Below are 25285 nucleotides of genomic sequence, written 5' to 3'. Positions count from 1 at the left end.
ATTTCACCCTAGAGTCTAGGCTTTGGGATCAGAGAGACTCAGGCTCAAATTCTAGCTCTGCCACTCAGTAAGGCTGGCGGCCCAGGCCAGCTCCTCTGTTTCTGGGAGTCCCCTGCGGGTGGGGGCCACACTGTGAGAATGCCTGCTGCAGAGTCACATTCCTATGAGAAGAGGGCCTCAGACTTGCGCACTGCTCTACCGCAAACAGTGCTGGCAGGTGGCAAGTCCTTGGTAAATGCTTCTCACTGGGCTCTGGGTGGTTTATTCTGGCTGGGGCAGAGGGTGGTGGATGGGGCTGGGGAGGTGGCAGGAAAGGCAGCAAGACAGTGGGCAGGGACCAAATCAGGGTGGGCCAGAGGGTTGGGACTTGTGGGAGGCTGAATAATGGCCCCCAAATGTGTCCACATCCTAATCCTTTGAGAATGTTACCTTACGCGGCAAAATGGACTTTGCAGATTCGATGACGTTACGAAATTTAAGCTGGGGCTCTAGAGTAGCATGGGTTACCCAGGCGGGCCTCAGTGCAATTGCAAGTGTCTTTCTAACAAGGAGGTAGACGGAGAGAGCTGGCTACAGCAGAGCAGAAGGTGACGTGACCTTGGAAGCAAAAGGCTGGAGTGATATGAGAGGGGCCCTAAGCCAAGGCATGCAGGCTAACTACAAGTGGGGCAAGGTAAGGAAAGGGAGGCTCTCTGGAAGCCTTCAGAAGGAACCAGCCCTGCTAACACCTTGATCTCAGACATCTGGCCTTCTGAATTGCAACAGAATAACGTGTGTTATGTTTGGCCACTAGGCTGGTAGGGATTTGTTATGGCAGCCACAGGAAATGGACACAGGGCTACCTATGTGTAGGCGGCCGTGGGAGGCAGAGGAGAGTCCTGAGCAGGGCACTACACTGAGATTCATGATTTAGGGAGCTCACTGTGAGTGACGGAGCAGACAGGGAGAGGCTGGGAGCAGGGGTATCTGAGAGCAGACAGGGGAGAGGTGATGAGGGGTGATGAGGGGCAGATGGTGTCTGCCCACAAGGCAGACAGCAGGTTCTCGAATGGTGGGACCAGCCGGGGCCCCTGACTGTGGGGTGAGCTGCCCTGGGTGTGCTGCAAAGAGCACTCATAGAGGCCGGGCAGGAACGTTGTTGGGGGGCTGCTAGTTGGCCACAGGGAAGGGAGGACCAACCAGCTTGGCCACTCTATCTTCTGGAGTCACCCCTTGGCCGATGGTGCCCCCACCCCACCCAGGGCAGGCTGGCTCAGTTCCCTTTGGAATTCTTGGCTCAGGCAGACAGCCCAATCTTGGCAGTGATAAGGGCTCTGGGTCAGTGCGGGTTTGACCCCAGACGGAGAGCTGGAAGGACATGCTATCAGCCAGCAGGGAAACTGGGAGCCGAACTTATCGAGGGACACATGAGGCCCTGATCGCCCTGGCAGTCTTAGTGGGAATATCAACCTCTGGCTGTTCTTGGCTACCTCCGCCCTCCATGCCCTCAACCACGGTGTGGGGCCCTCTGACTGGCTCCCCAACCCTTCTCTGCCAAAGCCCTCTGCCCCTGCACCACTGGAGGACAGACCACAGCTGTGCTCTCCAGGAGCATGGGCCCTGGACTCGGCTCTGGCCCTGCCTCCATGGCTGCATGCATGACCCTGGCAGGCACTGCCTCTCTGCTGGCCTTTGTTTCTTCACAGCCCCTCACCCAGGGTGCCCGCAAGGATCAGAACAGGAGATGGACACTCATACCCTGCAGCATGCCGGGCACCCAGAGGACAGTCTATGGCAGGCGCTGCTATTTCTGTTGTTGCTCAGATCGCAATTTTGGGTTGTGTCCCTTGGGGCAGTTTACTTGACTTCTGTGAGCCTCAGTTTTCCCATCTGTAAAGTGGAGATTAAGCAAGTCCCTGCTTCACGGGGTTGTGTGGAGGATGAAGTGAGGCCCTGAGTCTCAAGGGTCCAGTCCTGCCTTGGATGAAAGGGTCTTCTCATTTGCATTTAAAAGCTCAGAGGTCTACTCTCCGGGGTGGGCTCCTGGGCCCACGTGCCAGCCCCATCCGGGCTTCAATCCTTGGCATGTGTGGCTCTGAATCTGACCAGTCAGCTTCTTAACTAGACCATGAGCAATTGCAGGTGGCCGAGGGTGACAGGGGGTGGGAGATGCTCTATCTCACTTCATGCCCTTAGCACTGGGTGCAGGGGTGGGAGTAGGATGCTCCCGAGGAACAATTAATGCCTAGAAACAATGTCAGGCATGAAAACAGGCCAGTAGTGGGTGCTCAATGAATGTCAGCTATTGTTAAGTGCTTATTGAATGAAGAAGTTCCCTTAAGGACCCAGCTGAAAAGGCGGCTTATTAACCCAGGGCTCAAACAGGTAATGGCAAATACAAAGGGATATACAAGACTAAACCCAGGAGTGGCAACCACCTTCTAGCTGAACCACATCCCTGTATTTTTTTCTTTTTTAAGCTTTGTAAACTGAGTAGGCTTTGCACTCCAGCTGCCTCCTGAATAAGAGATTGCGCAAGGATATGGTAGGTGGGCGTTTTGCCCATCAGGACTGGAAGCGGAAGTTTCCAGGTGTGCACTTGGAGGGTGGATTTGAGGGACCGGGTCCAGGGCCTGAGGCCACAGTTCAATGCAGGAGCAACAGGCTTGCTTCAGATGGACAGTGGTGAGGGAGCAGAGGGCCCCAGATCCAAGTCTATGGAGGGACACTCCACCCCTGGGAATGGGGGTAGTAGCTACAAGGACCAGAGGGAATATGCAGGGGTCTCACTAGGCAGTTTTGCCCCCACAACTCCAGAACCTGGAAACCTTGTTGGTGGGTCTGCAGCATCCACACAAGCTTTTCTTGAGTCTGACTTATGTCCTGTTGGGAGACGGCAGAGCATGTTTGTGTCCTTTCGCTCATGTGAGCTTCAGGCAACTCTGGACGGCAAGTAGGAAGCCCGGTGAGGGTAGATCAACTCTCTATGAGATGAGCAAACCGAGGCCTGAGATGGGGAGGAACTTGCTCAGGATACAAGGTGAGTGCCGGCAGAGCTGAGACCAGGGCTGTGCCACTGATTTTCCATAACGTCATCACCATAAACCCCAAAAAAATCTCATTTCTACACCCCCAGTATTCATCATGATTCCTGGCATGTGGTGGGAATTGGATGAATGTTTGCAAATGAATGAATGAACAAATGAACAAACAGATGAATGAAAGGGTCAGTTCCACAGACCAGCATCCTGGAAGGCAAAGCCATGGTCTGTGGGAAGAGAAAGGAAAGCAACATTTATTGAGCAACTTCTATGTGCCAGGTATCCTCTGAGCATTCTTTCATTTGCTCCTCTCAGCAGTGAAAGCCCAGACCAGTAAGCTGCTTCTCCCCACAGGGAGCTTCCTTGGTGCCACTCAGGTCTTTGGTGTGGTTTCCCTTAAGATCCTGCATTGGCTTTGTCACCAGCGAATTTATCCAAATCTCATTCTGATTCTGCGCCTCTTTTCTGCCTGGTGCCCTCAGGAGGGGAATCCTGTTGTCCTCACTTGCATCTCCCGCACTCTGAACATCCGAGAGTCTGCAAGCTTTTAAGATCTATGGCCTCCTTGATTTTGCTTTCTTCTCTTTCCTCTCTTATGAGTCAGTGCCACAAGCCCCTCGTCTACAGTCTCATCCTCTGGTCCACATCTTAGGGGTACCCAGAGCCCTCTTTCCAAAGCATAGATCTGCTGAAGGTACCCTTACCCTTGCTTCTAACTCTTTCACCTTTCCTAAAATCTACAGTATCATGCCCAAACTCAGCCACCTTCAAGGCCCCACCTTTCTGACTCCACTGGCCTCTTTCCCCACCGACTTACACACCCCCACGGTAAAGCTGATGCATAGTAGGTGCTCAATAAATGCTGAACTGAGCTGAGTTTCTCATTTAACCCCACAACAGCCCCATCAAGTGGCAGCATTGGTGACATGGTTATTTGAGTGCTATCCTGGAGGGGTTCGTTGAACACTTACGACTCCTTAGTGGCAGTCAGGCTTCAAACATAAGACTCCTAATTGTAAGGACAATGTAGCTAGGAAAAAGGGCTCGCGAGTTCCAAAGTCAGGTGGCCACTCTTCAGGCCCCAGCTGTGCGGTCCTTGCCAAGTCCTCTGAGAATTTTAATATGCTCCTTTTAAAATGGAGCTAATAAGTTCTCCCTTTGGGGGCCGTTGGGAGGATTAAGCAAGAGGGTGTTTACAAAGTGCTCGTGAAGAGTGCCTAGAACAGAAACCAGCACCATCTAAACAGCAGTTCCTTAAATCATTCCCATCAGTAGCCTCCCCTCCCGGTGCCCCCATCCTGTGCACCAACGGCTAGGGCTATTACCTGTCTGTGGCTCCCTGGGGGGCTGTGACTTCTGTCCCACTCCACACCTGGAGCTTCAGGGGTTTGTCTTCCTGTTGCCTGGGTTCTCGGCTTTGGGTCCTGGACAGCTGAGAGGCGTTGGACCTCACAGAAGTTCTGTGGGAGTTGCGGTTGGCAAGCCTGCAGCAGAAGAGCTGTTGGTACCCGGTACGGAAGTCTCTGTTGAGCGCAGCATACAGGATGGGGTTCAGGGCTGAGTTGGCATAGCCCAGCCACAGAACGATGGCTTCTAACACCTCATTGATGGCATCATCCCCTCTCAGCCCACGGTACACAAACGCGGTGAAGTAGGGAAACCAGCAGATGATGAAGGCCCCCATGACGGCGGCCAGTGTCACTGTGGCTTTGTGCTCCCTGATGGTGGCTGCCTTCCAGGAGCTAATGTGATTGATCCTCTTGGCCTGGTCCCGGGCGACCTTGAAGATGCGGTAGTAGGTGATGCACATGATCAGTAGTGGTAGGTAGAAGGTGACCAGCCCATCCACCAGCCCGTACACTTCATTGACCTGGACTTTGCACTTAGAGGTGGTATGATTGCCCTTGCTGGTCTCGTTCCTGCTGTTCCACCCCAGGTGGATAGACAGGAAGGACAGGGTAATGGAGATGACCCAAATTAAGACCAGAGAGATGGCGACCCGAACTGGGGTGACCAGCACAGGGTACCGCAGTGGGTCCATGACAGCGCAGTACCGGTCGAGGCTGATCATGAAGAGGTTGAGAATGGAGGCTGTGCAAAGCATCACATCCAGGCTGGTGTAGATGTTGCAGAAGACCTTGCCAAAGCTCCACTTGCAGGACAGCTGGTAGATGGCAGAGAAGGGCAGCACCAGGAGGCCGAGGAGCAGGTCAGTGACAGCCAAGGACACGATGAAGCAATTGGTCAGGTTGCGGAGCCGGCGGTTCAAGCCCACGGCCAGACAGACGACCACATTGCCAGCAATGGTGATGAGGATGAGGACCGCAAGGACCACGGTGATGGTGATCTTGCAGGCGGTAGAGTCCAGGCAAAAGGAAGAGGCTGTGCCATTGGGTGCCATGCTGGGACCCTATGGCTCGGTCCCCTGACCAGGGCCCCTGGCTGCTGCTTCTCCGCTCCCAATGTGACAATTATGCCAACCACTGGATTCCAGGCTCCCAACAGAGCCAAAATGTGTCCAATTTTTTTTTTTTTTTTTTTTTTTTTTTTTGGCCAGGGGGTGGGGAAGGCTTCAATGACTGACTCTGAGCTGCTTTTCTAGAAATAAATTAAGCAACACCTTCTAAGGTGTTGAGAATGAATATGAATGAAGAATAGAGAAAAGCAAAGCCTTGAAGCCAGGTTCATGTATCAAACTCCAGTCCTCAGATGATCCCCTGAAGAGCTAGCTTCCTGCCGGGACTGGGGTAGGTCTCCGCTCCCCGGGTTTTGCATAGAATCCGAGGCACTGTCTGGCGGTGGCTTTGGTGTCATGCAGGATGGGTCATGTGGAGACACAGCTGTATCCCTCTCCATAGCTGGTGCCTGCTCCCATCTGCGTGATGGAGTCAAGTATTGAGGATCTCCCTCTCTGCAGTCAGTGGAGGGCAGGAGCTAAAAAGGCAAAGGTTGGATGTTAAGCACCTTGAAACCAGATAGAAAGCATGACCCGATTCAAGATGTATCCTTCTACTAGATCTCAACCTCTTGGCAAGACCCCAGGAAGTATGGGGCCAGTCTGGATACCTCTCTTTGGGAGGGACTCGGGCAATCAGGATACATAATGGGGAGGCAGAAGGGAGGCAGGATGCAAGGGGTTGGATACTGAGACTTGTGAGAAGAGTTGGAAAAGCTGGAAGTGCTTGCACTGAGAAAAGAAGGATCTAGACACAGACTTTCAGCTCCACTAGAAGAGGGCCTGCATCTGTTTGCTCCTGGTGCCTGGCCCCACAGACAGACATTAAGCGTCTGATGAATAAAGGATAAAATGAATGAATGAATAAACAAATGTAACGAATCTACTCCTCTGAAGTGCTGAGAACAGTATCTGGTGCTGCTGTTGGGCAAAATGTCTTCATACTCTAAGGTGGTGGCCGGCAAACTTTTTCAGAAAAGGGTCAGGTAATAAACACGTTCTGCCTAGCAGCCTGTGACGGCTCGGCTCTGCCTTTGCAGTGAGAATGCAGCTATGCAGATGACGTGCAGACAGAAGAGCGTGGCTGCACTCCAACAAAACTTCAGTAATGAACACTGAAATTTAAATTTCATATCATTTTCACGTGTCACAAAAATCTCTTTTTGATCTTTTTCCAAAATTTAAAAATGTAAAAACCATTCTTAGCCACGGGCTGTACAAAGCCAGGCAGAGGGCCAGATTTAGTCTGCAGTTCGTCACCTGTCATCCACGCCACCCCTGCTCTGAACACATCTCTAAATCTTACTGGTCTTACTTGGCAGAACACGTGATCCCACATCCAGGTCAGCAGGGACAGAACTCACTCAATCCTTCTAATGGTTGCATAAGAGTCTGTGGGGAGGCTCACCATGAATAGGTTTATCCTATCTTCCCCATATCACCCTCTCACGGGCATTTGGGTGGTTTCTCCTTCCTCCCTTCCTCCCTTTGCACTATTGAAGTAGTGCAAACACTACTTCAATAAAGTAACTGCATGTGCAATGCTTCTTGGTTAAATAAGAGCCCCTGGTCACCAGATAATCTCCAAGGCGCCCTCCCAGTGGTGGCTGTATATGATTCCAGCTGGCCAGAAACAAGCGGAGGCCCTGCTCCATGCCCCAGTCCTTCCCTACCAGCTTCTCCTGGTTTTTCAGAGAGCAGGCAATCTCCTGAGCTCTGAGAGTGTGCAGAAATCGAGTTGACGGTGGAACCTCCTCTCAGAAGCAAGCTAATCTCCATAAAACATAAATTAAGCCTCTCCCAGGCTCTTGCCTGGAGCGGTTTGCAACCTGAATACGAGAAGCATCATTTAATCATAACGATTGTGTTCGTGCAGGGATCAGGGTTCCCGATCACCTTCTGCCACCCTCCCTGGCTCAGCCACCAGTCCTGGCAGCTGAACCTCCGGGTATTATTTTTAGCAGATCTTTTCATTATATAAATAGCCCAAACAGCATGGGTCTCACCGCCACACTTAATTAACTTTGGAGGGGGTAGCAATCAGGGTATTTTTTTTGAGAATCCCTATTTCTCATCAAAATTTTTTCTGACTTACCCCAACAGCCGGGTATAGGTATTTTGGCATCAGGCTGACATTTATGTTTGGATGAGAGGTCTTCAAATCTGAGTGAACCAGCCTCTCCTATAATTAGAAAATTCTTTCCTTCTCTCCCCTCCCACCTCTCCTTCTCTTCCTCAGTCCTTTTCAACACACATTTCTCTGAAAACCCAGAATGTGTCAGATGCTTCTCCAGGTGCTGGGAGGACAATGATGACCAAAACAGCTGTGAGTCCTTTCTTCATGGAGTTTTCAAAGAAGAACCACTTCTGCTGTATTCCTATTTAAAGCCCAGCTCCCGTAAATTCTGGTCACCTTTTTCGAGGGCAGGTGATTTTGTACGGCGCTCTGTCTCCCTCCCATTCTCTCCTGTCCCATGTGGGCAGAAGGATTGCCTTAGAGGGCCACGTCATCCCCTTATGGAGCAACCTTCAATGGCTTCTCTTTGCCTGTGAGGAAGAATCATGTCATCCTTGTCACCATCGTTGTCACCATCATAGCTAACAAAAAATAGTCTCTCAAACTGTCCTTTCAAACTTCTCAAGTGATGACAGGCTTATTCCAGTAAGCCAAGTACCCCTGAGGTGTACAGAAAGGGCCAAAAATCAGGGCCACCACACACCTGCGCCCCTGCACCAGGAAGTGACTGCTGCTGACCATTTGGTATGTGGGGGCCTCCTGCGTTTCTCATGCCTCTGCATGCACATGGACACACCCTGGGCACTGTCCATACACAGCATACACGCTACTGAGCAACTGCTTCTCCTTATAATGGATGGCCCTCTAGGTCGCTTAGATCTAAGCCATCCTTCAGGGAGCCCAGCCCACGGCAGTGCAACTGCTGTCATGAGGATATGTGCACAAGGATGTCCACTGGCAGATGTGCAATGGCAAGAATGGAAAACAATCTGAGCTGCCATCTGCAGGGGGAAGAAGTTTCAACGAATCACGGCACAACTGTCCTGCAGGATCGTCCTGGGCAAAGCGACACCACACATAGTAAATAAAATATTACTGAATCCTCACAACCCCACGAGTGAGGAAACTCATTGCCTCTGTTTAACGGTTGAGGAGACTGAGGCTCAAAGAGGCCAGGTGATGTCATGCCCCTAGAGAGTGGCAGAGCCTGGATTCGAATTCAGCTCAAACTCCTTTGGCCTGTATTTAATGCCCATTCTTCAATCAGACTTCAACCTGTCTTTCCAACAGGGTCTCACCCAGCACTCCAGCATCTGCCTGTTAATTTCACAGACTCTCGGGCAACCGAGCATGTCCCCAGATGCAGCATGCCTTCTCCCTCCTGTCTCTGCGTTTGCGTCCCCTATGTCTGGTGCTTCACTCTTCCTTGTATTTACTTTAACCACTCTCCTTTCAAGGCCCAGCTCAGGTACCTGTCTCCTCGAGTCCTCCTAGATGCCTAAAAGCAGGAGTAACCTCTCTGCACGTTGTACCGAGTTCGATTGTACAGCACCTGCTGCCTTGTAGCGTTGATCTGGCTCTGCGGTATTTAATTCTGAAAAGTGCCAGGCCCATTCTGATTCTGTGCCTTTGCACATGCTGTTTTCACTGCCTGGAAGGCCTTTCCTTACCTAGAGAGCTCTGACCCTTTTGTCAAGCCCTGGCCTCCTCTGTCACCTCCTCCAGGAAGTCTTCCAGAGGTAACTTCTCCATCCTCTCTCACTTCTACCTCCCTTGTACTCACCTCAGGCAGAGGCTTGTGCTTTCTGAGGTGGACAGAAAGGGGGTGTTTTTTTAATCCCATTGGGCAGAGTGTTGAGTTTTCAAGGCCCTGGGAGCACTCTCTTCTTAGTGGAGTCCTTGGTGATTCACCATGAGAATGTGTCTTCCCAGGAATTGAGTTGTGGTGAGACACAAAATACCACTCTTCTCTTCTATCCTTCCACCTGGTGGTGAAGAGGACCAGGGCTTGGAGGGTGAAGCTCTCCACAGAAAGAGGTAGAACTTGGCAGACTGCCCCAGGTCTGCCTGATGCCACAGCCTCCCTCTCACTACCCACAACCCATGAAACTCCAGAAGAAATGCCGCTGGTGTGCACTCAGTTTGAAAACCAGAGGGGCGAGGCCATCTAGAAAAGCAACCAAGCTGGGGACTGGGATGTGCTCCCCCTCCAAATTTACCAAATCAAGTCCAATACTTTCTTTTCCCTTTTCAGTGGGAAGTGAAACCCCTTTTGTGGTTTAAGTACTTAAACCCCAGACACAGCCCTGGCAATTGCACCCAAGCGGCAATTGCACCCAAGCGGCCAGCAATTTGGGGGAATCAGTTAAGGCCTGATTGGCCTTCTCACTCAGCCTGAAAGATAAATCTGATTTTCCAGGCAATAATGTACAACGGGAAAAGAAAATGGCATCCACGCAGCGACCACTGTGCCGGATGCCCCTGCTGGGCAAGCATCACGGCAACCCTGTGAAACAGGTGGTTTGATCCTTACTCTACAGAACGGACACCATGAGGAGTGAAGGGGAGCCCCTGCGCTGAAAGCAAGGACTTGGACATTGGACAGATCTGGGTTCCAATTCCAGCGCTGTTGCTGAAATAGCTTTGTGACCTTGGGCACGTGACTTCCAACTCTCTGAGCCTCAGTTTTCTCATTTGTAAAATGGTGATGCTACTACCTTCTCCTTCACTTGATGGCTGTGAAATGAAGACAGTAAAGGGATGGAAAACCCTTAGTGCCCGGTACGTGGTAGGTTCTTCCCAATAACATTTTTGTCATTGGCTGAAGCTGCATGGCCAGCAAACAGCATTCATGAGCATGACACATACCAAGTGGCTTCCAGGTGAACACGCTGTGCTGAGGACTGGGCTACAGCAGTGAGCACAGCAGACACATCTGGAGCGCCCAGCACAGGGGTGGGAGGAGACACAATCCGGGACCTACGGTGGAGCTGCTTATTGATGGCAGCTGTGCTAAGGGTTATCTAAAGGGAAATAGCACCGCCAGAATGTATCACGGTGTCGGTATGGAAGGCTTCCCCAGGGAAGCGATATTCGAGTTGAGATCGGTACAGATGGGAACGAGGTAACTGAGTGAACATGGGATAAGCAGATTCCAGAGAGAACAGCCACTGTGAACGTTTGGAGGAGAAAGATGGTGGGTTGTATCCCAAGAGCCCTGAGACGCCTCCGGCAGGTGGAGGGGAAGTTCGAGCAGAGGGTGATGTGATTGGAAGGTGGGAAAAGGGGCACACGGTCCCTGACCTCCTGCTGTGTATCAGGATTCGGCGGTGTGGCAGCTGGGGGTGGGCCGGAGCAGGTGGCTGCCCGGCACCGCCCAGTTCCTCATTCTCATGAGCTATTCATTCTCAGAACTTTTCCCCTGTAATCGACCACTTCAAATGTTCCAGGTGCCTGTTGAGGGTATTGGAAAGTGGCTCCAGCATCAGTCCCCAAGGAGCCGCCCAAAACGGGCTGGGAGGGGTTATTTTGGGGTTGCAAGGAAGTAGAGAGTTATTTTAGTGTTGCAAGGAAGACAAGCCTCTCCAAGCCTAGAGTGGCTGCCCCCATATGAGCTGCTGACCGACCTGGCTTCGGTCCAGACGGTCAGAGCTGAAATGATCCCTGGCCTTCCCAGCGAGCCCTTTCTTTCCACTTAACATGGCAGGACAGCTTCATTTAAGAAATGCTGGTCAATATACCGAAAAGATATCTGAGCTCATGTTTTTCGAGCACTATCCACAGTAGCTAAGATATGGAATCAACCTACATGTCCATCAGTGAATGACTGCATAAAGAAAAGGCAACAGGGCGTAGTGATTCACACCTGTAGTTCCAGCATTTTAGGAGGCTGAGGTGGGGAGGTGGGAGGATTGGCCAGGAATTTGAGACCAGCCTGGGTAACGTAGGGAGACCCTGTATCTACAAAAAGTTTAAAAATTAGCTGGGCATGGTGGTGCACGCCTGTAGTGCAGGCTACTCGGGAGGCCCAGGCGGGAAGACGACTTGAGCCCAGGAGTTCAAGGCTGCAGTGAGCCGAGATCATGCCACTGCACTCCAGCCTGGGCAACTGAGTGAGAACCGAAAACAAAACAAAACAAAACAAAAAACAAAGAAAGAAAAAAAGAAAAGAAAAGACGGAAAAAAGAAACAGAAGCAGTGGTATACAGACACGCACACACACAAAATGGAATGCCATTCAGCTATAAAAAAGAATGAAATCCTGTCTTTTGCAATATTTGACTTTCTGTGTCTGCCTCGTTTTAGTTAAAATAATATCCTCCAGTGCAACTGCAGTCAAATATTGCATGTTCTCACTCAGAAGATGGTAAAAAATGTGTACACATGGACTTAGCACATAGAATGCTACACAATGGAGCCTCTGAATGGTGAGGAGGTGGGTGATAAGAAATTACTTAATAAGTACAATATACATTACTTGGGTGATGGAGATGATAAGTTTTGACTTGACCAGTATGCAATCTACGTATGTTACGTAATTGCACTTGTACTCCATAAATTTATATGAATTAAAAAAAAAAACCTGGAAAAAAAGTGTTGATGACCCATTATGTGCTAGGAGTTCGGGCTCCTTCTTGCCTTTGCCCAGGAACCCAAGGCCAGCTCTGGGGCAGGGGCTGGGGATACATGTGAACAGGTGTGGTGGTCCCAATCCTCTAGAAGTTCAGATACAGCAAGAAATGGCTAATAAGAGCGGTGGGTGGAGGCCACACAGGCGTGGGAACTGGGACACTGGAGCTTTGGCTCTGAGGGCAGTAGCAGGCAACAGCTCCGTGTGTGCGCAAGTGCGGGCGCGGATGTGTGTGGGCCAGAGTGTGTACTCCAGCACACACACATGCATTTGTGGAAGGAAGCATTTTCTTGGGTCTGGAAACCCCATTAATGTTAAAATCACTCAGACTACTGACCTGGCAGTTGCACTTCTAGGAATCTGTCCTGTGATTCCCAAAGCACTGCTTGTGTTGGCAAAGTCTGGAAAGTATAAACGTACACATGACAGAACGCGGTGAAGCTGTACAAAAGACTTAGCTGGGCTGACGGGAGGGCCTCCAAAAGTGTGCCGATGCTGAGTGTGATATGCACAAGGGGAACACATGTGTGCATACCCACGCATCTACACGTTAATGTCGGTCAAGGACTGGCTCAGGCGGGCAGCAGTGAAAGGGTAGGGATGGCAGGGATGGCTGCCTCCAGGGAGGAAATGGGAGCTGCGAACAAATGGGAGAAAGCCTTCTTTTCCACCATGTATCTCTTGGGACCTTTTCAATCTTTTCACCTTGTATATGTATCACCTACTCAAAACCTAATAGACATATAGTTTGACTGGTGGAGAATGGAAGGAGAAGGGTATGCTGAGCAGAGGGAACAACATGCAAAGGAATGGAAGCTGGAGGACTAGCTCATGCTTAGGAGTGGGACAGGGCCATACAGTTGAGATGGGCTCCAGGCTAGGATTGGGCAAGGGTTGATGCTTGGTCCACTCAGTCCAGACGCCCCTTTATAAAAAGTCCTCTACTTCCAAGCTCATAGCCCTCAGGGCTCATCCTCTCCTCTCAATCATTGCACAGGTTTTGCAGTCCAACTGTCCTGGTCTTTGAGCATGCCGCAGCTTTCTAATTCCCCTCTTGTTGTTAGGGTAAAAATAGCAACGCCTGTTATGCCCTGTGTGATTGGCCCCCACCAACCTCTCCAGCTAGTTCTCAAGAGGAAAGTGTAGCTGGGGATGGAGTGCTTGGGAGTTTGGACTTAGTTCTGAAGGTAATAAGGAGTCACTGAAGGTTCAATCCTCAGCCCTAAGATCTCCCAGGGAACTGGCAGCAGATATGGGACCCCATATCTCTAGATCTCAGCCAGTTAACAACCTATGAAAATACTACTACAAATTGGCATATAAGGAATGCTTACTTCATGACAGGCCTGGCTTTATCTCATTTAATCTTCACCACAACAATGTGAGGAAAGAGATTTTTCTTTTTCCCATTTACAAACACAGACACTGAGGCTCAGCAAAATTAAGGAAATTGTCCAAAGTTTCAAAAACAGTAAGTGGCAAAATCAGGACTTGAACCCAGGTCTGTCAGCCTCCAGAGTCCCTGTTCTCGGCCTCCACATATCTGGCTTTGTCGGTAGAGAAAGGGCTTGGGCTTTTAAAAGAGATGGTGTGATTGCAGTTGTATCAACAGCACAAAACACTTCCTCCCTTGTGGTAACATCCACACGTCTTTCATCTTTGTGGTTGCAGGTGTCTAACTCCTTCCTGGCAGGACATTTGGTCAGAGTCTACAGGCAGGAAAAGACTCCTGGTTGAGGCTGTTCGTTGGAAAGAAAGTCTGGAGCCTCCCAGGAGCTCTGGTCCTGCCCCTTTATTTCTTCTGAGTCAGGAGGGGTGCAAAGGCAGAGCTTGTTCTTGCTTCTGTCCTCAAGCACGTCTTGTCCCAAGCTCTGCAGCCCGCAGCGGGGCTCCTCTGCACAGGCTGAAAAGTGAATGGATCTGAATGTTGTCTGGAATTGGGAATTGGGGGCGGGTTCTGTAACTGGTGGTGTTGGCACAGACGGGGAAGAGTCTCACTACCCCCGAGACGTGTGTCCTCCAGCTCAGCGCTAGATGGCAGGGTCAGAGCAGACACTTGATGATGATGAGTGTCATCCCCTAGGCATCATAGTGAGGGAGAGGGGGACCTGGACTTGACGCAAAGACCCTGGCCACTTCCATTTCCCGAGCACCTACCACGTGCCGGGCACCTGACAGATGATAATAATAGTATCTGGATAGCAGAGGTTTTCATGTTCCCATCTGATAGATGGTAAAACTGAGGTTTGGAAAGCTCACTTGTCTGGGCCCACATAGCCACAGTAAAGACGCAGGCAGGGCTTTGAACATCCATATCCCCCGGCCCACCCTCCCGCAGAAGGCATGAAACCAGCCTGGCCACTGATTTGTGTGACCAGTTCTTGTGTGATGTTTCCTTATCAGTGACAGACTCACACCATTTGCTCGGCCTCTGCCAACAGCAGATATGGGAACCTGAAGCTGCATCCAATGACAAAATTCCTTAGTTTTTGTCTGGGAAAGTCTTTATTTCTCTTTCACATTAAAAAAAGAAAACTGAGGTGGCCGGGTGTGGTGGCTCACGTCTGTAATCCTAGCACTTTAGGAGGCTGAGGCAGGTGGATCACCTGAGGTCAGGAGTTCGAGACCAGCCTGGCCAACATGGCAAAACTCTGTCTCTACTAAATACAAAAATTAGCCAGGCATGGTGGCGGGCATCTGTAATCCGAGCTACTCGGGAGGCGGAGGCAAGAGAATGGCTTAAACCCAAGAGGGCAGAGGTTGCAGTGAGCAGAGATCACGGGCCACTGCACTCCAGCCTGGGCGACACAGTGAGACTCCATCAAACAAATAAATAAACAAACAAAAAACAACCGAGGTGAAATGTAGATAACATACAATGTACCATGTTAAATTGTGCAGTGTTGGGGAGCATTCAGTACCTTCACCATGTTGTGCAACCACCACCTCTCTCTGATTCCAAAACATTTTCATCACCCCAGAAGCAGGCCTTGCTCCCCTTATCAGTCGCTCCTGCTTCCTCCCTTTCCCTAGCCCGTGGCAGCCGCCGACCTGCTTTCTTTCTCTGTAGACTTGTCTATTCTGCATATTGTGGGCACAAAGTGCATATAAATCATGAGGTGAGGGGCTGGAAAAGGACCCCTGATTCTTTTTTCTAACCTGCGTCTCCCCAGCCTCCAAACACCTGGTTGCTCAGGTTATACACTTAGGCATTCTTCTTCTTCTTCTTTTTTTTTTTTTTTGAGGCGGAGTCTCGCTCTGTCGCCCAGGCTGGAGTGCAGTGGCGCGATCTCGGCTCACTGCAAGCTCCGTCTCCCGGGTTCACGCCATTCTCCTACCTCAGCCTCCCAAGTAGCTGGGACTACAAGCGCCCGCCACCACGCCCGGCTAATTTTTTGTATTTTTAGTAGAGACGGGGTTTCACCGTGTTAGCCAGGATGGTCTCCATCTCCTGACCTCATGATCCACCCGCCTCGGCCTCCCAAAGTGCTGGGATTACAGGCGTGAGCCACCGCGCCTGGCCGGCATTCTTCTTGATTCCCATCTCTCCTTCACCTCTGACTTCCAACCCATCAGCAAACCCTGTGGTTTCTGCCTGTGAAATGCGCTCATGCACAGACACACACACACACACACCCCTACTCTCCTTTGCAGCTGGCCCCGTCCTAGTCCTAGTTCGAGCCATCGCTCTCTCTTGCCTGAAGTTTTGAGACAGGTCCTCACCAGCCTCCCTGCTGCTGGCGCTTGAATCACGAGCACCTGCCTGCTTCTGCCTCGCCAGTTCTGTCCTGTTCCGCACTCTTACCGCCGGCTCAGAAGGCCCCTTGTGATCGGCATCCCCGGCAACCTGCTCCATCTCCTCTTTTACCACCTGAGGCCTCAGTGGGTGCACACTGGCTCCCCTAACCTTGCTCTTATTCCTCGGATACTACACACCTGCTCCTCCCCAGAGCTTGGTCTGTGACCTGCTGATGACCTGGACATTCCTGTCTTGGTACACACATCAGCTCTGCAGAGGGGCCTCCTGGACCCCTCCAAGGCAGCTCAATTCACCCTCTTTAACATCCCCCCCACGTGGCCCTCCTAGCATTTCGTGTGTTTCTCTATTGGTTCACTATTTGTCTCTCCCTACCGGAATGAGAGCTTGGCGAGGGTCAGGATCCAGGATCCAGGATCCACTCCGCCTTGCTCCCTAACAGGCACTTAATGGGGAATCCACTAATACTCAATTGGCTAAATGCATTTGAAAATAACCATCATAACAATGCAATATCCCATTTATTGGGCACTTTGAAAGTATCAAGTAATGTTTGAAATATTTTAAATACATTATCCCATTTAAGCTCTTCAACGACCCTATTATGTGGGTACCACTATCCATCTCTATTTTATAGATAAGAAAATTAAGGTTTATGATGTTTTGTGACTTGGCCAAAGTCCTCCATCCGCAGGGGGCTGGCGAGTGTGGCAAAGGCCTGGGGAGGGAGTTTTCAGGGCAGGGGTGAGATGGGATAGCTGAATAGTCTGCCTTGGTTCTTGGGGAGGTAAGATGTGGATCGCCAATGTTTTCAGGGAAGCCCACATCCCTGCCACCCAGGGGCAAAACTGCTCAGGGGCAGCAGCTAGGGTGGGAAGAATGTTGGGCTGGGAATACGGATCCTGGGTTTGTGTCTCTGGTGTGACTCTGACTTGCTATGTTACCTCAAACAAGTTTCATATCCTCAGTTTCCTCAGCAGAAAAATGTGGAGATGGGCTTAGAATATTTCAAAGGTCTCTTCCAGCAACTGTATGTGTGTATGTGGAGGGGAGAAGACAAGGAATCATGAACCCTCCATAGTGAAATAGAGCTCTGGGTGGAAATAAAACACAGGGCTCCTCGTGTTCAGGAACCTCTTGTGTAGCACCCAAGAGAGGCAGTCATCCTGGCTGTCCTTGCACACCTCCATCGATGGGGGGCTTACTATCTTACAAAGTGTTTGCCAATGAGCCACAGCCATTTAAGGACATTTACAGAGCTCTACACCCTCTTTCTTTGGGAGGTCATACCTCACTGCATAACAAATACATTGCAATGTACGCACTTTGCAAAGAAAATATAATTTGTATATGGCTATTTGACTTAGGCAGCTGACTTTGACCAGCTGGCATAGTGTTACATTTGCAGATGTTCAACTGGACATTTAATACTGGCAATTTTATCGTTTTCTTTTTGTATTTTATACCTGGCACTTTGGGTGTATGTGTGTGTGTTTGCAAACTTTTTTGTGCGTCTCTGAAAAGCTTTGAGGTTCAGAGAAGAAGTCCAAGTTCCTTTTTCCAGGCTTGCTGTCGCCACCATCATCACCATCACCTCCACCATCGGTAGCAGCTGTGGCCACATGAGCTGGATACCAGCGCTGCCGCTGATGAAACGTCTCTCCCTCCCTCTCTATTCTCTCCCCCAACCCCCTTCCTTGCAGGTTTTGCCCTTCTGCCAAGGTACAGCTTTGTCTTACAGGCAGAAGTCCTGCAAGCAGCTGGGTCACCTTAAAGATAGCAGCAGCACACAGATAACCCTTGCCAGGAACATTTATACCCGTTGATTATCTTACGCAACCTCCGCTCTGCTGAGGAACACCAAGCCCATGCAGTGCCCCACAAAGCCTTGGGCAATCCATCTGGCTCCTGGGAACTTTCTAATATGGATCCCCAACTTCTCTTTTCCTCACTCAGAGGCTTCTGTGCACAGAACTGTCCTCCAGTTCCCCAAAGCACGGCCCCATCCCCACGCAGCACTCTCAGCGGACATTAGACATCTGGTTATACAGTCTTGGCATCATTGTATACACTTAGCATACCTTGTCCTTAACCCCATGTGTGCCATTCTTCCTCTCTCTGTTGGCCCCTACCAGGTGAGTGTAAGTGCCACAGGGCAGGCCCCATGTCTGTTTGCCCACCACTGCATTCAGATGAGGCTTGGTAAGCATTGCTACAGGCCCAAATCTGGACATGGCCTGGCAAAGCAAATCAAGAACCAGCCCAGGCAGCTGTCTGCCTGGAAGAGATTGTTGCCATCCTCCTGTGGCCAGTCTTTGGACAACAGTGAGGGTGGGGATTAGGCTTAATCATGTAGACTCTCCACGGGTCTCTGGTGGGCTCAAGGGTCTTGAGGGTTCTGCCCCAGGCAGGTGGTTGCATTTGCAGCCTGGCTGTGGCAGTGCTCTCAGGCACACTGCTGGTCCAAGGGGAAGTTGTGGGATTTCTGAATGATCTATTAGTAGGACCGAGGACAGGAAATAGCCTAGTGGTCACTGTGAGTGGAAGAGTCCCTGTCCAGCATTTCTGATGGATGGCCAGGTTGCCTCTCCTTGATTACCTCCAAAGACGGGGAGGTCATTTCCTTCAAACAACATGTGTCTCCCCTCGTTTTCAAATTTTTGGATAGCAAAGATGGAATCAATGGCCACAGGCTGAATTCAGTCTACTGAGGAGTGCTGTGGGGTTCAAACAATGTTTATCAATTTTTTTTGAGAGGCAACCTTTAACAATCAGGAGATTTCATGTAAGAAGTCTAGGTTTCCAGTTACTTTTAAAAAAAAAAAATAATTTTGTTTGAGGCAGGGTCTCACTATGTTGCCCAGGCTGGTCTTGGACTGCTGGGCTCAAGAGATCCTTTTGCTTTGGCCTCCCGAGTAGCTGGGACTACAGGCCTGGCTCCAATTACTCTTGAAACAGCCCTGGCCCTCATTCCCACCTGTCCCCTTTGGATTGGAGCCTGGTGCTAGGAGCCTGTTTGGCCAGACACAAGCCCACAGGGAGTGACGCGGAGCAGAGCAGTGACACCACCTGCCTGGCCTCGGAAGCATCAGAGTTTGTCACCCCGAGGGAGCTGCTCCTGTGGTTAGTGAATCTGGGCTCCTTGGAAAAGCGGCATCAAGTTACAGAAGTATCGGGTCTCCCTGGTTCTGCTCAGTCCATGAACGGTAAGCGCAGGATTCCTCTAGTGGAGCTCTAGTGCTTTTTGAAAGCATTAAAAGGGACATTGCTTGGATCCTGATGTGAACAGAATCATGGTACAAAGGCATCTTGAGGCAATCAGGGAAACTTGAACGCGAATCAGGCATTGGGTTATGTTAAGGAATTGTGTTCGTTCTGTCGTTCTGCTAGCTGCAGCAATGGGGAGGTGCCGTGCGCTCGCCAGTTAGAAATAAACCCAAACACTGAAGCTGGGCACGGTGGCCCACGCCTATAATCCCAGCACTCTGGGAGGCCAAGGTGTGTGGATCACTTGAGGTCAGGAGTTTGAGACCAGCCTGGCCAACACAGTGAAACCCCATCTCTACTAAAACTACAAGAATTAGCCGGGCGTGGTGGTGGGTGCCTGTAATCCCAGCTACTCAGGAGGCTGAGGCAAGAGAATCACCTGAACCCGGCAGGCAGACTGTGCAGTGAGCTGAGATGATTGCACCACTGCACTCCAGCCTGGGCGACAGAGCGAGACTCTGTCTGAAAAAAAAAAAAAAAAAAAGAAAGAAATTCTCACAAGCACAGTGCCATGATGCCTTGGATTTTCTTTAAAATATTCACATGAACATTATGTGTTGGCAGGGATGAAAGACAACTGGCAAAATGCTGAAAATAGTGAGACTGGGAAAGGGGGATGCAGGGTTCATAATTCTCTCCTCTCTACTGCTGTGTCTCTTTGGAATCTCAAAAACAAATGCATTCAACAAAGCACGGGCCAGGCGCTGTGGCTCATGCCTGTAATCCAGCACTTTGGAAGGCCGAGGCGGGAGGATGGCCTGAGCCCGCGAGGTGGAGGCTGCATCGAGTTTTGATTGTGCCACTGCACTCCAGCCTGAGCTGGAGGAGACCCTACCTTACAAAACAAAACAAAAACCAAAGCAGGGACCTCCTAGGGAACTGCGCGATCGGCTCTTTGTGGACATTGTTGCACTTTGCTTCCTGATTCTGCACTGAGTGAGTCCTGCCCTCAACATTCCTTCCATGCTGGGGAGCTCCCCTCTCCCCTGCTTCTCCCACCCTCTTTCTGGATTTGGACAACTCTGCCCTGACCTTGCTGCCCTTCCCTAGGAGTCTTTGAGTGCCCGTCACCCTCGCTCTGCTTCTGGGAGCACGCGGTTCTTCCTGGACAGCCGGCAGAATGGCTGGCGTCCTCCTCACTGACCACCCCGGGCCCTTCCTCCTAGCCGGCCCCTCACCGCGACTCCCATCTCAGTCTCCAGCACCTCATGAAAAAAGGCATCGTTCACAGCAGCTGCAGTGAGTTCTAGTCCAGCTCTGCTGCTACCAGTTAGTCAATTTTGGCCAGATGACTTTGCTTTGAGCCCCAATTTCCCTTCTTGTAAAATGGGGTTAATAACCCAGCCTCACAAGGGAGTTAACAGGTGTATGGGGTCAAGATCAAGACCCTTCTGGAGCCAACTTCCTGAGTGACATTCCCCTGTGCCCCCACCCTGCGAGCAATGGCTGGCAGCGGGGGTCTCTGCCTCAGACTTCTCAACTGGAGGAAGGAAATCCCTGCAGTTCGCCACTGTCTGACTGCTGTGCAGTCAGTGGGCAAATGTGTGCCAAGCCCCAGCACTCAATTCTTTGTTCACACACCGTGAGTGTGAATACTGCACATGCGTGATGCACAAGCCCACAGCACAGTGCTTGGCCTACACTGGCACCTACCTTCCTCCAGCTTCCCAGGTGCCTGTGTCCCAGCCATCCTTCCCCTTCCAGAACCTCATTCCCACACAGTCCCAGCCCTGGGGCACCAAACCATGGCTTTTCAGCTCCTGGCCTAGGTGGCCCACTTTCTAGGGATGCTCACTCTGCCCAATTACAAATATTTGAAACAACTGTAGATATGACCATATTCTCGACAATGGGCAATATTGGGAATGACCTATATGTTCAAAACTAGAATAATGGTTAAATTATGTCATAACGAAATTACTATAGCTATTACTATCATTTCTTAGAAACTATGAAATAATGAGGGAAAATGCTTATATTTAAGTCAAAAAAATAGCAGGATTCAAATTGTAAGGAGACAATGATTATAACTATGAACTCCTAATCTGTCAACTTCCAGGAGATGTGGGGGGACAGCAAAAAAAAATTTATGCCTAGTAGGACAGACTGGATGGTATTAGTGGTTTTATTTTGGATGGTCATACTGGTTATTCTGTCTTCTTTGCGCGTTTCTTTTTCTTTTCTTTTTTTCTTTCTTTCTTTTTTCTTTTTTTTTTTTTTTGAGATGGAGTTTTGCTCTTATCACCCAGGCTGGAGTGCAGTGGCGCAGTCTTGGCTCACTGCAACCTCTGCCTCCAAGGTTCAAGCGATTCTCCTGCCTCAGCCTCCCGAGTAGCTGGGATTACAGGCACCTGCCACCACACCTGGCTAATTTTTGTATTTTTAGTACAGATGAGGTTTCACCACATTGGCCAGGCTGGTCTTGAACTCCTGATCTCAGGTGATCTGCCTACCTCAGCCTCCCAAAGTGCTGGAATTACAGACATGAACCACCTCGCTCGGCCCGCACATTTCTTTATTCAAAGTTTTCTACGTTGAGAGTGAAGTCTACAGTGACTAAAAAACAACATGTAAGGTGCAAAATAGTATGTATAATATAGTCCCCTTTGGGCCAAAAATAAGACTATACATTACATATATATATGCCTTTACTTGCAAAAAGAAAATCTGGGAGAATGAACCACAACAAATTAACAAAAGAGACCCTCTTCTTTTTTTGAGCAGGGACTGGGCAGATGGCGGCCAGGGTGCAATGAGGCCTTTCGTTGTGCACCTTGTATATTGTACTTTTGAACCACATGAAGGTCTTATCTACTCAAAAAGTGAAAAGAAGAAACACAACTATCTAATCAGTCTTTAGAAGAGGCAGCAGGGTCCCAAATGAGCTCTGTGGATATTTGTTAAAGGTGCTACTTCAAAAAAAGGGATCTGGAGCCTGGGTGCAGTGGCTCATGTCTGTAATCCCAGCGCTTTGGGAGGCAAGGCGGGTGGATTGCTTGAGCCCAGGAGTTCAAGACCAGCCTGAGCAATATGGTGAAACCTCGTCTCTACAAAAAAAATAATAATAATAATACAAAAAATTAGCAGGGTGAGGTGGTGCATGTCTGTAGTCCCAGCAACTTGGGAGGCTGAGGTGAGGAGGATCCCCTGAGCTGGAGAGGTCGAGGCTGCCGTGAGCTGAGATTGCACCACTGCACCCCAGCCTCGGTGACAGAGTGAGACTCTATCTCAAAAAACAAAAAAAGGAATCTCTGCCTTAGTGCAAGGGTCATGTCAACTGGGGTCTCTGTTGAGCACTTGACTGAACTCGCCAACCTGTACTGTGACTGAGAGGGGCTGGGGGTAGCAGGGCTTCCAGACAGCCAAATGAGGCCCCAGATCCCACCTGCACAATGAGACTCTCTGAGACTGATGCTTCGAGGAATACAGTTTGGGGGCTGCAGGGCAAGGAACTCCTACTGGCCCAGCCTCTAGGTAGCAGGGCAGAGACAAGGATGAGGCTGGTCCTGGGGTCCCAGATCCCAGGGCCTCAGGGCTCAGGCAGGCAGGTGAAACATGGCAGGCTGCACCCACAGTGGGGGTGTAGCGCCCAGCTGGAGGGGCAGCCACTACGCAGCTGTGGCCACTATGGGCTCAGTGCCATCAGAGCTGCACATTCTCCAGAAGCTGGAAATCTGGATGTTAAGTAAAATCTTCTGGGTTTGAAATAAAATGTCCTAACTATTCAATGAAATCTCATTTAAAACTGTTGGCTCATTTTTTTTTTTTCCTAAACAAAAATATCTTGTGGTCTCTGCAAAAGTCCTCTGCCAGCTGCCATCTATGATCTTGGCGTGTTCCTGGTGTTCTTGGAGAGCTAGGTCAGTTTCCAGGATTTCCTTCTTCCTTTTCTAACCAATCTTCCCTATTTTATAATTGCTTTGAGAGCTTGGCCTCCGTTGACATCACATTCACTGGTCAATAGTTTGGGGGAATCTGCCTTCCGCCTGTTTGACAGTCAGACTGACGGGCACCCAGATCTGGCCCTGGGAGTGCGGTAAGGTGTTCAGAACTTTCTAGCTCTAGCAACGGGCTTTCTTAGGGCAGCGAGTGTTCTGTGCCTGGAAGCAACAGTCAGTGTTCCTGTAGCCAGGACCTCTGCTCTGGGTTCTAACAGTCCTCTGATGCCAAGCAGGGATGCCCCTCCTGCCCACTCCAGCCTCAGTTTCCCCTCCCATCTTGCCATCACACCCTCTGTGCTTGAGGCATCCATGGCCTCTCACTGTTTAACTCTCTTTAATTCTCACCCTTCTGCGCTTGTGCATATCCAGATCCCTGGGTCTGGACCTCCCTCTCCCGCTGCCTCTACTCCCCCTCTCCAGCCACCTGGAAAATGCCATGCTCAAATGCCAGCTCCCGCAGCTCCTGTGCCTCCTCGGTCGTAGCAGGAACCCCAGGGGGCTGGCATCAGCTGTTCCCATGTCATTCATTACTTAGATTCCTTCCTTTCCTTCAACCCATAGCCCCTTCAGATGATTTCACCTCTCAGCTTTGAAGCTGTCCCTTCCTCTCCAGCTGCAGAATACTGGCCTTCATCCCTGCACAAGATGAAGAGAAAGAGCCAGGGCATCCTGATTAGGTTCCTGGCCTCCTGCTCTCTCCTCAGCCCCACCCTCCTCCGCACTGTCTGGAGAAAAGGCATTTTAGAAAATGCAAACCGGATCGCCTCTATCCTCAGCTGCAAATCCTTTTGTGCAGGCTGTGTGCGGTGGCTCATGCCTGTAATCCCAGCACGTTAAGAGGCCATGGCAAGAGGATCTCTTGAGCCCAGGAGTTTGAGACCAGCCTGGGCAACACAGCGAGCCCCTGCCTCTATGAAGAAAAAAATAAAGCAGCCATGCATGGTGGGGCTCTCCTGTAGCCTCAGCTACTTGGGAGGCTGAGGTGGGAGGATGGCTTGAGCCCAGGAGGTCAAGGCTGCAGTGAGCCGTGATTTCACCACTGCACTCCAGTTTGGGTGACAGGAAAAAAAAAAAAAATTCTTCTGTGGCTCCCACTGCCTACAGGACAAAATCCAAACACCTCAGCTTGACACTGAGGACTTTTCAAGGTCTGCGCCCTTGATTCCTCTATGACCTGCCCCCACTGCCCGGGGGTCTCAGGTCAAGCCTAATCATTCTGAATGCTCTGAACACCCCTGGACGTTTTACAGCTCTGTTTCCTTGTGCACGCCCTTTCTACACCTGGAATACCCAGACGCTCTGTGTCTCCCTGCTGCATTCCCATGCACCTGTCTGTCTTCCCCACTATGCTGGAATCTTTTCTCAGGTGTCAGACATATCCATTGCTGAATCTTCAGTGCACTGCCCAGGACTGACTGAGCACAAGCAGGGCCCCAGGAAGCATTTGGTGAGTGACCGAATGAGTGAATGAGTGGCCCTCATGTTCACAGAGGCTTTGGCTGTTAGATCATTCTCCCAGGAAAAATGGGCAATTCTAGAGCCCAAAGTGGCCAAAGTGTCCAGTCCTTGCTGGAGCTGGAAGTGTTTGCAATCCTTCCTCCTGTTATTGGAGGTTGGGTGCCAGGTCAAAGCTGCCACAAGCTCTTGCAGACTGTCCCCAAGGGGCTGGCAATAACCAGCTGAGCTGCCTGCTCCAGTCCGTGACCAACTTGGCTCCAGCCACGCCTCTCTCACAGCAATAGCGCCAGGCCCGCACCCTCCTGGCAGTGCCGTCACACAGCATCAGATAAGGGCAGAGCTGGAAAGGCCCTTTGCAATCAGCCAGTCTCACTTCCTCTGGTTTTCAAATGGGGCAGCTGAGGCTCAGAGTGGGGAGGTGGTTTGCCCAGGGTCACACAGTGAGTCAAAGGTGTAGTCACACCTGGAGTTCTTCAAGATCTTATCAACCAGGAAAATACGATCAAAGGAAACTTGAAGTATGCTAGAGGGGGGCTGAAGAAGTGTCCTTGAGACTGGGAGGACAAGGAGGGCCTCTCTGAGGCTGATCCTTGAGCAGCTGTGCAAAGGGCAAGCTGGGCAGAGGAACTGGCGAGTACAAAGGGCCGGTGGGGAATGAGCTGGCCCTTTTGAGGCTTTGGCCAGAGCTGAGTGAGGAGAAAGGCAGACAGGGCACGGGCAGGGCCTGATGGAGGGCACCT

At 50.6% G+C, this 25285-nt stretch overlaps 1 protein-coding gene across 4 annotated transcripts in view; it reads right to left on the bottom strand.

The window, feature by feature from the left end:
* The window catches only part of HRH2 (histamine receptor H2), a 53156-nt gene that overhangs the window by 22358 nt on the left and 5513 nt on the right, over positions 1 to 25285 (bottom strand). For 2 of the 4 annotated variants that reach the window (XR_006698960.2, XM_045394526.2), the window contains exon 2: positions 4346 to 5954. Coding sequence is in view for 2 of the 4 variants with exons in the window: in XM_045394526.2 (XP_045250461.2) it covers positions 4346 to 5421 (1076 nt within the window). In the remaining 2 variants the exon portion in view is untranslated. Of the gene's footprint in view, positions 1 to 3616; positions 4238 to 4345; positions 5955 to 25285 lie in introns of those variants that run through there. The other 2 variants (XR_012414369.1, XM_045394527.3) reach the window with 2 other exon arrangements.

This window comes from Macaca fascicularis, chromosome 6, assembly GCF_037993035.2.
Source record: "Macaca fascicularis isolate 582-1 chromosome 6, T2T-MFA8v1.1".
NCBI classification, from domain to species: domain Eukaryota; kingdom Metazoa; phylum Chordata; class Mammalia; order Primates; family Cercopithecidae; genus Macaca; species Macaca fascicularis.
Note: the sequence above shows the minus strand (reverse complement) of the source record. Positions and strands in the feature narration are given on the sequence as shown.